At 42.8% G+C, this 12,592-nt stretch overlaps 1 protein-coding gene and 1 pseudogene across 6 annotated transcripts in view; both read right to left on the bottom strand.

Annotated features, from left to right (window-relative positions):
* Positions 1-825: 825 nt before the first annotated feature.
* Positions 826-4,721, bottom strand: LOC119491552 (annotated as a pseudogene).
* A 1,474-nt stretch (positions 4,722-6,195) lies between these two features.
* Positions 6,196-12,592, bottom strand: part of plch1 (phospholipase C, eta 1) — a 73,676-nt gene continuing 67,279 nt past the window's right edge. For 3 of the 6 annotated variants that reach the window (XM_037775735.1, XM_037775736.1, XM_037775733.1), the window contains 4 exons: positions 12,497-12,576; positions 12,320-12,379; positions 11,402-11,789; positions 6,196-10,089 (listed from right to left, as the gene is read on the bottom strand). In XM_037775735.1, the coding sequence (XP_037631663.1) occupies positions 7,391-10,089; positions 11,402-11,789; positions 12,320-12,379; positions 12,497-12,576 (3,227 nt within the window). In that variant the 3' untranslated portion in view covers positions 6,196-7,390. Of the gene's footprint in view, positions 10,090-10,479; positions 10,508-11,401; positions 11,790-12,319; positions 12,380-12,496; positions 12,577-12,592 lie in introns of all 6 variants that reach the window. The other 3 variants (XM_037775737.1, XM_037775739.1, XM_037775734.1) reach the window with 3 other exon arrangements.

Below are 12,592 nucleotides of genomic sequence, written 5' to 3'. Positions count from 1 at the left end.
GAGATGAGGAAAGAAGCATCAGAGCATCATTAAGTGGTATAATACTTCTATCTAGTGGTCGTTGTTGGTACATGCAGAAAAACAATGATGTCTATGTTGTCAACACCTTATCATTCCTCATTTAAAGTGATTAGTGTATTAACTGCAATTAGAATAACAGGTAGCAGATTTTAATATTTCTCTCACTGATATGATTTTGATAGCTGCATCAACTATTGTGATGAGGCATAATAAAACCCAGTCTTTTAATGACAGTTATACTTATTTTAACTAAAAGCAAGAACATATGACATTTGCCTACTGTGAAAATTATTTATTTTAATTATTTTAATTATTTAATTATTTACATTGAATTCATGTAAGAGTATAGTAAAAAAAACATTATGGTACACAGGCTACATAATCTTCTGTAATAATTGTGTTTTCTGAGAAACTGCTGGAGCATTTCATTCACTTGAGGTACAGTATTTATTCAAAACACAGAAGAAAGAACAACTAAATAACCACATTAATGAAGAAAACTCAACAAATATTTAATTTATATGTGTGTTTTTATTTAATGGTTGATTAATAATGCTGTATTAGCATTTAATGTTGTCTAAGAACAGCAGAAATTGTTAATTTACCAATGAAAGCCATGATTATGTGTGGCTGCAAGACGTTCGTTGATTTTATACAAGCACATTAACAATTAGAATTATTTAGATGAAAGGAATTGACATAACATATACACATACACATTGCATGATATCGGGCCGGGGCAAGTTGGGGGGCCGATTGTCTCAAGCAGACGAAGAGAGTCTGCTCACGTTCAAGCCAGAAACACTACCTGGCCATCAGGTGTTTCTTAGTGTTTTTTTCAGGCCTCAAGAGAATGATGAAACATTTGGGGGCAAAAAATGCAGAGCAGTAAACCATAGCTAGAGGCCAGGATTGCAAAAATCTCCACAGCAACAACATATTTCCCAGGAGAGCTAACGTAAGCAGGAACAAAGGCCACCCAGACAGCACAGAATATCAGCATGCTGAAGGTGATCAGTTTGGCCTCGTTGAAATTGTCGGGGAGTTTCCGGGCAAGAAAGGCCAAGAGGAGGCAGGTGCAGGCCAGCAGACCAATGTAACCCAGAACCAGAGAGAAGCCCACCACAGAGGCCATGGCACACTCCAGGGTGACCTTTGACCCTTGGAAACCCAGATCACGTTGAGGCACAGGGGGGCTGAGGGACAGCCATGAGGCACAGATGATAACCTGTATGAAATGTAAACACATTTAAGTGTTTTTTATATCAAGTGTAAAAATGCATCATTTAACCAATAAAACAATATTCACACCTGTATAGATGTAAAGAGGCAGACACTTCCTCTCTGCTGGCCTGGACCGAACCACTTCATCAAGGCTTCAGCACCGGGCCGCGCTGAGCGGAAAAACAACAAGAACTACCAGGGTTTTGACCAGGAGGCAGGAAACACAAAGTACAAAGCTGATCCCAAAGCTGCCTGCTGGAACCGACAAGCCCAGACTGATGGACGACCAATGAACACCAGCGAGCACAGGAAGCAGAGCTTCAGCGACAGGAGAAGCAGGAAGCTCAGTTCTGAATTGTTGGCTCGCACCTTTAGGAAGAAAGAAATGTAAAAGAAATTCAAATGCATACAACAAACTCTCTGTTATACTACTCTGGGTTCTTACCATAGGCGTTTGACGGTAGCAGAGAACACCACAAACACAGCTGTTGTCACCGCGGCACCAGACACAGCTACTGTAGTCAGGGTGATGCCCAAGGTTTCATTAAAGGAAAGGAAATCCAGTTGGCGAGGGATGCAGGCAGTTCGTTTAGCATTGGACCAGAACTCTGATGGACAACGCTCACAGTGAAGGGAAACCTGGGAGAGGAAAAAAGAGGAGAGAGGGAAGGAAAAGAAACACAGACAAGGTGGAAATTTCAGGACTAATGTCCTCACCAGTTTGATTGCTAATCTCCCCTTCAGCACATGGGATACAGTCAAAGCAGCAGAGAGGTTCTCCTTTCCTGTTGGCCTTCCGGGTGCCTGGGGGGCAGCTCTCACTGCACACTGAAACAGGCACCTAAACAAGTAAAATAATATTCTCAATGACATAATCATGTGAATAGACACAGGCCTTCATTTCAACAGCAAATTTGTTGGTAGCCTTGAGACAAATTGTTGATCTGACTATACCTGAGTGGATCCTGTGCTCCACTGAATAGCTGACTCATTAAGGTGGAGGTCATAACCATCCACACGTCCGATCAAAACCAGTTTGAGTGACCCCTCAGAGGTCTTCTGCCAGTTGACAAGGTCGTACTTTGCTGGAATGTCACCCCCTTGGAAGTAAAACATTTCACCCTGTGGTGTGGTGACGTTCACTTTGTTCAAGTGCTGCAACAGCTGAAATGTTGAAGAGACTGTTGACATCAAAACTTTAAGAACTATATGCATGTGGATAAGATGACTCAGGGATAATTGTGTTTACCTCTATGGGTTTGATGTGTTTTGGAGAGGAGCAGGTGGATCTGTTGCAGGAGAGAAGGCTGTGAAGGGCGTGGGCTGCGGCATAAACAGCTAGGTAGACATTATATGCCATCCTTAGCTGGAAAGTGTCAGTGAAGTGATTCTGCACTCCCTCCAGGGATTCTGTGCCGCTGCAGGGTGCTAGAGAAGCTTTCTGAAAGGACTCCTTAGCAGAAGATGAAGAAGAAACATTTGACTGATGGTTAGATCTTGTTTTGAGTGGAGATGAATATAAAGAGAGAGGTGCTGCATGTGGACTGCATCCAAACTCCTTTTCCCAGAATTTTCTTAAGAATTCATCATCAGGACGATGAGTTGGGTGCAAATGTCTAAGATAATTTCGAAATCCGGGTATTGTTGCACTTCGAATGGCCACACCAAGAACACCACTTGCCACTTTATAGATGGCAAGATCTTGGAGAATATCACCACTGGTGCTCCAAGCCTCACTGGCCAGAAACTGTCTGTCAGTCACCTACAGTATAGAGGACACTGAAATAAATTACAATAAAAAAAAACTAATGACAATTTGCTTTTATGAACTATATTATGTTTTTGTTTAGGGATGAAAACATTAGTCTATACAAATGTCCATGCCAGTTGCTCACATTTCTCTTCGCCAGTTCCAGCAATATTGTCCTCGCATCAGTATACCAGCAAAAGATTAGAATCACCCTGGCAGTCGAAGCTTGAATTGTGAGGGCTACACGTCTGGCATCACTCACAATAGTTTCTCTGTGGACAGTCTCTATGAATTCCAAACACACCCCTTTCCCCTGAGTCTCTTCCTGAAATGCCTGGAGATCAAAAGAACAAATATGTTCGTACATGTTTTGAGAGTTTTTCAGGCAATTTACATTAAAATAACAAAGACATACACCTGTATCGCCAAATGACCATAATCATTGTTTATAATCACAGCTCCCATCCAAGTCCAGCGGAAGTGTATGGCCAGTCGTGCCATGGCCCGGGCTTGGTAAATATCACTGGGGATTGTTCTGAAGACGTTTGGAAACTTAAGCCTGTCACTAAGACAGGGGCAGCTTGCAAAGTAGCTGATCTGAGAGAAAGATGCAAAAATATTATTTTGACACTGCCTTTACAGCAATAACACCATTTTATTTTTATTGTCATTCTCTTGATGCATAAAAAAAGGTTAATCAGGTTTATTTCCTATAAGATAATGAAACTCACAAGTGGCACAGAGAGAGGCCCAAGGATCCTTGACAGAATTATGGTTATTGTTGATGAGGCAGGACCAATGAGTAAAGGAACAGGCTGACCACCTGCTGATAGACATATAATTACATGAGGACAACCTTTTTGTGTTATAATCATATCAGCTGCTGTTTTCATGGACATATCAAATATTAACTGCATATTAAATCATCAAGTCATATACCTGCTGTCTCTCTAGGTCGTTCATCAGTTGTAGAACGAGGCGTAGAGGATGTTAAGTTGCAGCTGTGTGCGTCTCCTCCGACCAGCGACAGTGCAGCTTGCAGAGCCCAGTGGTAATGGAAACAGATATCAAGTATACGGTAGCCCAGCTTCACTCCCGGCAGCAGGGTGCTGTTACGATTGATTTCATCCACCGCAAACGTCATAGTATATACGTTTTTTAATGACTCTAGATCTAAACTGAGACCACAGGAGAAGAAAGGAACAGTGAATAAAATAAACTAGAATATCAGTGAAAGATATGTATTACAGCAAAATATATTCAAATAATTCTACTATAATTAAATATGCTTACCTCAGATATATACAACTTTAACCTAACCTAACATAAACATTATGTATTATAAACATAACATAACTTTCTAGCTCAACATTTTGTAGAATATTTGTATCTGTATTTAACAGAAACTAATTGTGCTGAACAACATAATAACCACCAGACATTCAACAACACTATATTTTCTGATGAAGTTTTACCCAGTGCATGGTTCATAGTGAGGAAGCTTGGTGAATCCCTGCTCTAGAGCCGGTGAGTTATACAGATCAAAAAGTCCACCGATAATCACATCTCCATCCTGGGAGAGGCTCTTGTCACTCGGTTCTCCCCACCGGGAGCACACCATCGCCTGAGCCACCTCCGGCCCCGTCTGTCTGCCCACTACAGTGAGAAGCAGCAGGGAGAAGGCCAAGGAGGGCCACCGAGTGTGGAGCCAGGTGAGCCAAGACATAGATGCAGCTGTTCTGAACATTTAACACATACAGTATAGTTAGCTGTTATCTGAATGACATAATATGCATCAATATATATGCAGTCTGTGTAAAACACAAGTCACATCAAACCTCCTTCACTGAACCTGACAATAGAGTTCAACAGTTCCTGTTACCAAATACAAATCACATTAAATTCCACATGTCTAAATGTAACATCATAGCCTCGTGTCTGTTGCCTGCAAAAACAGAGGACATGATAAACGGAAACATGGTTCACTTGATTAAAAAGCTCCCATCAAAACGTAAACTTTGTTAACTTTGAAAATGGTATCTTAACAAAAAAAATAACCGACCCCCCCACTCTGCACAAGTGAAGTGTTGATGTGAGTATTTATAATAGGTGTAAAGCCTTTTGAAAGGAAGTAAAATTGATGACACACGAGCCAAAATTGTTCCTCTCTCGAGTGATGGTGGAAAAACAAGTGAATGCTTGCAAGTGATTAGTGTAAGTTAGTGTGTGCGTGTGTGCGTGTGTGTGTGTGTGTGTGTGTGTGTGTGTGTGTGTGCGTGTGTGTGTGTGTGTGTGTGTGTGTTTGTGTTCTTGTACAGCTATCCAGTGAGGACATTTTTGGAAAGTTTGGACAGACCTTAAAGGCCTGTTTGAGGGTTCAAACTTGGTTTTAAGGTCCAGGTTAGGTTAGGGAAAGAGCTAGGGAATGCATTATGTAAGAAATCATCCAACTTTATGTGTCATTTCCTCTTAGATTTCTAAGGAATATTGTACTGTGATTGAATCATGCAATTTAAAGGTACAGTGTGTATCATCTGGCAGCATCTCACGGTGAGGTTGCAGATTGAAACTTCTCCCCGAGTTTGTAGGAGAACTACGGTGGCCGACATGAAAACGTAAATGGCCCTATCTAGAGCTCAAGACAAACCAACCAACAGAGGTTTCCTGGTGGCTGAGTGGAGTGACGGGGGTTAACTCCTGAGCGAGTACAGTTATTGACCCCGGCCCAAGCAGGAAAAGTTAACACAGTGGTTTGTCTGTTCTGGGCTACTTTGGAAACATAGTGGCTCCGTGTAGAGAGGACCTGCTTCGTTTGTAGATAAACGTCTCATTCTAAGGTAACGAAAACACAACGATTCTTATTTCCAGGTGATTATACACTAAAGAAAACTTTTTAATATCATATTCCATGTCTGCACATAGATCCCCCTAATTGTTACACACTGGTCCTAACAAAGTGTGGCAGTCTGTTGGAACCAGTATGGGGAATTGTATGCCCAGAGCAACAGGTGTGCTGTTTGTCAGCTCTATTACACCGGGATTTCATGAGCAATTACACCCTATTATGTTTAAAGTGGCATATGGGGAGAGATGAGGTTGTTTGTGACTTACGATGAATTGATTTTGAGCTTTGTTCTTGATAAATTATCTGTTGTGTGTGCTGTGAAGCATTTTGAGTAAAACAGGAAATAAACATGGAATTTGTTGAAATCAAATATTTCAATATTTTATTGCATTGGTAGGAAAATGCTCACAGTCCTCCGATGAGCAACAATACAAAGAAAAAAGGATGGCGTAACACTGAAACAATTTAAAAAGAACTGCTGCTTTGCTACCCTCCCCTCCTCAGCCTGGCCCTATGTAGTTGTCTCTCTGTTTTTTCATTCCATTAAGTTATACAAAAAAATAAAAGAACCATAACCAGCAGGAGATTATTTTCGCAGTCTGTATCAAAGTAATTATAAAAATAAAAACCTTTAAACCTTTCAAATCTTTCAAATTTGCAATTGTGTTGTCAAATTCTACAAATCATAGAGTGCAATAAGTCCAAGCACGGAAGTACTGTACTGCACCTAATACAAACGAGCCTACTTCCTCCGTTGTATCCAATGCAACTATTTGTTCTGTGCAAATGTTGTCGGTCGATGAAACATGTATTGTATAAATTGGTGCATAGTCATGCTTGACATGTTCACAGGTAACATGCACAAACATAAAATGTACAGTTAGAATTGGTTCTCAACTAAAAACCCATCTCAGATTAAAAACAATGACGGGAATATTTACACACAACACAAATAAAGAAATACCACTGAAAAAGAGAAGGAAGACTTACATTTGATCTTTGAAAAGATGAACCCCATCTATTAAAAGTAGCTGTTTGATTATACTACACATTCAAATGATACAAAGAAAGACATTCCCTCCCTGCTTAAAACCCAATTCTCCTTTTTTTTTTGCTTCATAGTCAATGTACGCAGTTTGGACAGTACATCACAGCGACAAAGATAACAAGTATCTGTACAATCAGTCTAGGAAGCCATTTGGAGGGAATCAAAGTTCCCAAGTACATTTACACATTAAGCCAAATATAGACAATACACTGCCAGACTAGAAAGACCATTCACTATTGAATAGTGGACATTTCAAACAGGAAATTCATGCTGTCAGATCCAACCATGGATTACATGTGACGTTTCACTTACATTGTACAGACTACATCTTTCTCTAGAAATAGCCCAGAATAAGATTTATTTATGGAAACCTACTGGTCTGTGAACATGGGATCAAACAATGGCAAGTATTTATTTCCTCGATCTTCTGGCTTTTGGTGCGATTGAACATCATCAAGAGTCACTGCTTAATCGTTAATCTCATTTCAGGTTATGGTCAGTGCTACAGTCTGAGCAGAAAGTACACCTCAGGCTCTGACGCAGAGTGGTTGGAGTCGACAGGTGGAAGAGAGTCATCTGTATAGTAGTGATCTCCATAATGATCTCCGTTTCCATAACGTAATGATGTACAGGCTCCTTCAGGAAGTCCCCGGTCCTCCAGGTGACCAAGGTAGCCCGCTATGTAAGAACCAGTAGAGTGCCTGTTAGCTGGCGGATTCTGTGAGGCTGGTTTATTCCTCAATACCACCCCACCAATGCTGGTGGCACTATTGATCATCACACCCGCCCGAGGCCTTAGGGTCTCTTGCAGTCTTTCGCGGGCGCGGCTGTTGATGTGACGCACGCGGCTTTGGCTCCGAGAAGATAGGCGCCGGGTAAGGAGTGGAGGAGAGTCATCTACATCCCTGGGAACTACAGGAGCTACACTTGTTGCCTGTGGCTGTGACAGTGGGGATTTTGCTTCCTGACACAACTGAGGAGGCTGGGGTCTGTCGCCGTCATCCCCCTCCAGACTGACCAGCTTACGGAGCTGTTCTGTAAGTGGATCACAAGACTGTGATTGGAAAGTTGCTTCCCCCGTGGTGCCCATCCTCTTTTGCTTCCTCATATGGGGAGTGATGAAACTGCGACTAATAATGTGGTATTTGCTCTGGAAGTTGCATGATATGTCTTCAGAGGTCAGGTCTCCCAGGGACTTGGACTTACATGGGCTCGGGGCTGTGGGGTCTATAGTACCAGACTGGGGTTGAGTTGATAAAGGGCCTAAATGTGAGTACAGAGAATCTCTGGATTCAGGCTGTGAGTGGTGCCTTGTAGCGATGAGGGAAACCTTTTGGTTCCGTGAATGAGTCGGCGTGTATGATTGAGTTTGGCAGTGTGGCTGGGTGTTTCGAGGAGACTCTGATGAGGGTGTAATGCAGTCATAGTCCAGGTGGCTGTACACCGCATCGCAGTCTGATGAAGGGGAATATAGGCCTCTGTCTCTACTGATGTTTGTGGACACAGCAGATTGGCTAGGGAGGGTTTCGGAAGAGGAGAAACCATTATGGAAGCACCTTACTTGCTCCATCTCCATCTGTTTATACCCTAGCCTATCTTGATGAGACCTGTTCAGGATCTGGCTATAGCTCCTCTGTTGTGTATAGTCTCTGCTGTTGTTAAAGGCATCAGAGTTGCTCTGAGGGACGGGGTAGCTGTTCTGACGCAGTGGACTAGGGATGGAGGGTCTAGAGTTCATGGTTCTGTGGAAGGGAGAGGGCTGGGGGTTGTGCTGGTGTTGGCGGTGATTGGGCAGTTGATAGGAAGGATGATTCATCGGGGAGGGGCACTGTGAAAATGCATTTGATGGGTACTGCTGTTGGGGATCACGGTATGGCAGGGGCTGTTTTTGTTGGGAGTAGTTGGGAGTGGACTCATGGTTTTGGTAAATAGCATGCCGTTTGGTTGGACTCATGAGTCCCTCCCATTGGCTGCCATGTCTTGGCGAGGTCATCATCATCTCCAATGGATCCTCATCGACATTTATCTCCACTTCTCCAAAAACATTTCCAGCTGAGTCATGGAGAAACTGGAAATGGTTGTCATTTACGGAGGAGCCCATGTACCTTTTGGAAGTACCCTGGTCTATCCCTTGTACTAGTGCTGGGGGATCATACACTTCTTCATATACACTCTCCTCTGCCTCCTCAATTTCTTCATTCCCACCCCTCTTTCTGTTCATATCATCCCAGCCCACATTGTGCCCTTTCCCTAAACCCTGGACCACCTTTGCTGGAGATGACCCCAAGCTGTTCGAGGGTGTGCTCTCCCTAGTGTCTGCCTGAACATGGACCGTCTGTTTCCTCAGGTTGTACACCGACACAGGCAACAGCAACTCCTCGTCCAGGATGGTGTAGACCTCCTCAAGCTCAGCAGTTTCTGGGCTGGAGAGGAGAGCTGGACCGGGTGCATCTGCCTGGGAAATCGTGCGCAGTGATTGGATTTCATGATTTGTTTTTTGAGCTACTTTTTGGGGACTTGTTAGGAGTTTCTTGTGGGTAGATGCGGTGTCGGCCTTCAGAGGAGACCTTAAATCTTGCAGCGCTTTAGGGGTGGTAGGCCTGAAGCCTGAGTGACGGAGAGGGGTGTGATTGTGGGATAATGTGTGTGAATCGTTTTGTTCAACAGTGTTTTCAAATTGACCAATCAAAGCAGAAATAGAGCCACATGTGTCTTGCTCGTTGCCCAAGGACACAGCATCAATGAGTCTGGAGATGGTGCTGTCATGCAAAGAGCTGGGACTCTTCAGATCACAGTCCCTGCTGACAGGGGAAAGAGGGGGCAAAGAGGAGGGGGCAGAGGAAGAGGAGGATGAGGAGATTGAAGGTGCAACCGTGAACGTTGTGCTGTTTGATGATGTTTCTGGTTTATCTGATCTCATCTGGCTGTTCCTAGAAGGTGAGACAAAACACTTTTTCTCTGGTCCTGTGGAGATGATCTTTGATTTTTTGACTCCAATGTCTTCTGACTGGTAATTGGCATAATCCTCTTCCTTTCTCACTTCTCCTCCGCCAATAACCAGATAAGAAGCCTCCTCTGGTTGGTCAAATTCTTTATTTCTATTGATGTATGCCTTAGAAGGGGAAGTTGGTCCAATAGAGAATGAGGATTCGATGAAAGGGTCCAAAGAGGAAGACCTGGGCCTGTTGAAGGGGCAAGCTCCTGTGGACACAGATAATTGAACAAAAAGGTTAATAAAGATAGGCTTCACCATTTCATGTAGAACACCAAGCCAACCAACGATTAAATGACAACAATTAACAGTCCAGCCAATGCAAAGCAATAACAATACACAGACAAATGGATCACCAAGTACGACTGTGAAGGGGAAGCTGGAGAATGAGACTGTGGAGGTTCAAAAAAAGGAAGACTCCATGTTTGCGGACATCAGATTAGGAAAGAGATGGTCAAATGGGATTGGATTGATCAGATGGGATCAAATGACACAGCAATATATTTTCAGACCACTTTCGGACAAAATACACTGGGTGGACGCAATACTGGTATGTTTTTGGACGATGCAACCTTCAGACAATAGGTATTTTAGATTACCTGCAGGAATATCCTAGTCAGTTCTCTACTATAAAGAAGCACAACAGATGAAGATGGGACAGAAAAGGCATGTTAACGTATCATGGAGAGTAGGCTGTAGTATGTCAGTTCACATGGTTACTGTACATGAATTTTAGATAGATAATAAACAAAGGAGAGAAATTAGAAAACGTAACATCTTACTTTAATCAATGTGTAAAACAAGTCAATGCAAAATGCTATTTTAAGACAACTCCAAGCATTTTATTACAAAGAAAGTAGCTCTTTTGTCCTACAGTTTAAAGAGGACCTATTATGCTCATTTTTAGGTTCATACTTGTATTTTGGGTTTCTACTAGAACATGTTTACATACTTTAATGTTCACAACACGCTTTATTTTTCTCATACCGGCTTGTGATTGGTCAACCAAACCAAACTCTTTGGACTCTGCTCCAGCTCTGCTCTAACTCAATTTGTTTGAGGGCATGCCAAACTAGCCGCTAGGCAAAATGTGTTACTTGGTGACATCACCATGTTAGGGAAGAAAAGGCGGGACTTCAATCAAGGCATTTCAGGCTGTTCAGGAGCAGTGTTTCTGTGGTGGAGAGTAACTCCCTTTGGCGTGGACTTTGGGCTTTGTATCTTTGCAGACCTTTTACATGCACAAAAAACTATATAACACACCAAAGGAAAGCATAATAGGTCCCCTTTAAAGAAATTACTTGAATAACACAGCATAGCTGTTCCCAAAGCCAATGGTGACTCTGATATTAATGTCTCAGATTGCTGTGGCTTGGTTTCTCCTAGTATTAGATAATGAATCATGAATCTTACAAATCCCCTATGCTAATTAAACTAGAATGGTTGTAATTTGGATGTAATTTGCATAATTCCAAAATGTACATAATTCTTTGACCGCGATGATGAAAGCAAAATACCCACCAATGACAGTGTCTGCGCCCATATCATGCTGTTCCTTATCTGGGGAGCAGAGGGATAGCTGTCCTTGCAGAAGCCTGTCTAAGGGCATGGAGATAGGTCTGTGGGTGAGGGGGCCTCGTGGCTCGTAACGCTTCTCCACACCTCCCTCTTTCGCTGACACGGCCTCTGCTCTCGCCCCTGCACCCATGCTGTTCTTTTGGTCTGATATCGAAGCCACTGACTCTGACAGCGCCATCTTGGTCTTCTTCCGGCCTTTTGCTGGGGCACTGGCTGTGCGCCGCAGGAGGTGATCACTGAGGGAGCGTTTCCGAAGGCCACCGGAGTTCGTGTCCACACAGGACTTGGAAGAACGGTTGAACAAACCCCGGATACCTCGCAGCTGATTACCCTGAGGGCAGGAGGAACAGAACAGGAAAGAAATAAGAAGGGAAAAAAAGATATCAAGAAAGAGGTGAGAAAATGTGCTACGAAGAAACACATTATCAACCAAGGTGCACTTCGGACATAGACTGAACACTTTTTCACGCATTACAGTTTAAAATTAAAGTGTTAATTTTATGAAAACAACAAAAAGACATACTGAACTTAGTTCACAGCAAATGTTAACAATTGCATGCGTTTAAATGCATTGCCTATAGATGGCACCCTTACTCCTTAGGTTACCACAACAATCAATATACAAGAAGCCGTTGCGGATTATGGATGCATGCTTACATTGCAAGTTATTCTGTCTTTGTTAAAAATGAGATTTTGTTTTTGGTCCAATAAAAATGACCTTATTACCAAACTGTATTACTCAGAGGTTTCATGTCACACACAAACAAGTCAGTGGAGATACGGCTGAACACAAACTGCACTCTTGCATCATGCATTGCTGTTTCATGCAGCACCACACAGAGCCTCAGGGCACCAGGATACCTTGTTAGATCCTAGAAAGTGCATTATGGTAAAGCTGGGGTTCAGGACTAGAGGGCTCCACTAGAAAGACAAAGGATTGATCTTAAATGGATTGATGTGTTGAGAGAAACACATTTTTTTTCTTTTTAACTCACAGGGGCAATGCTACAATAAACACCAGGACTGTGCAGAACTTACCTTTCCATAGACATCATGCACCGACACATGCACAAAGATGGAAGCCTCAGTCAGCCCCTCCAAGTAAACATGTCTGTAACCTGTTGTTAGAGATAA

The sequence above is a fragment of the Sebastes umbrosus genome, chromosome 7, assembly GCF_015220745.1.
Source record: "Sebastes umbrosus isolate fSebUmb1 chromosome 7, fSebUmb1.pri, whole genome shotgun sequence".
NCBI classification, from domain to species: domain Eukaryota; kingdom Metazoa; phylum Chordata; class Actinopteri; order Perciformes; family Sebastidae; genus Sebastes; species Sebastes umbrosus.
Note: the sequence above shows the minus strand (reverse complement) of the source record. Positions and strands in the feature narration are given on the sequence as shown.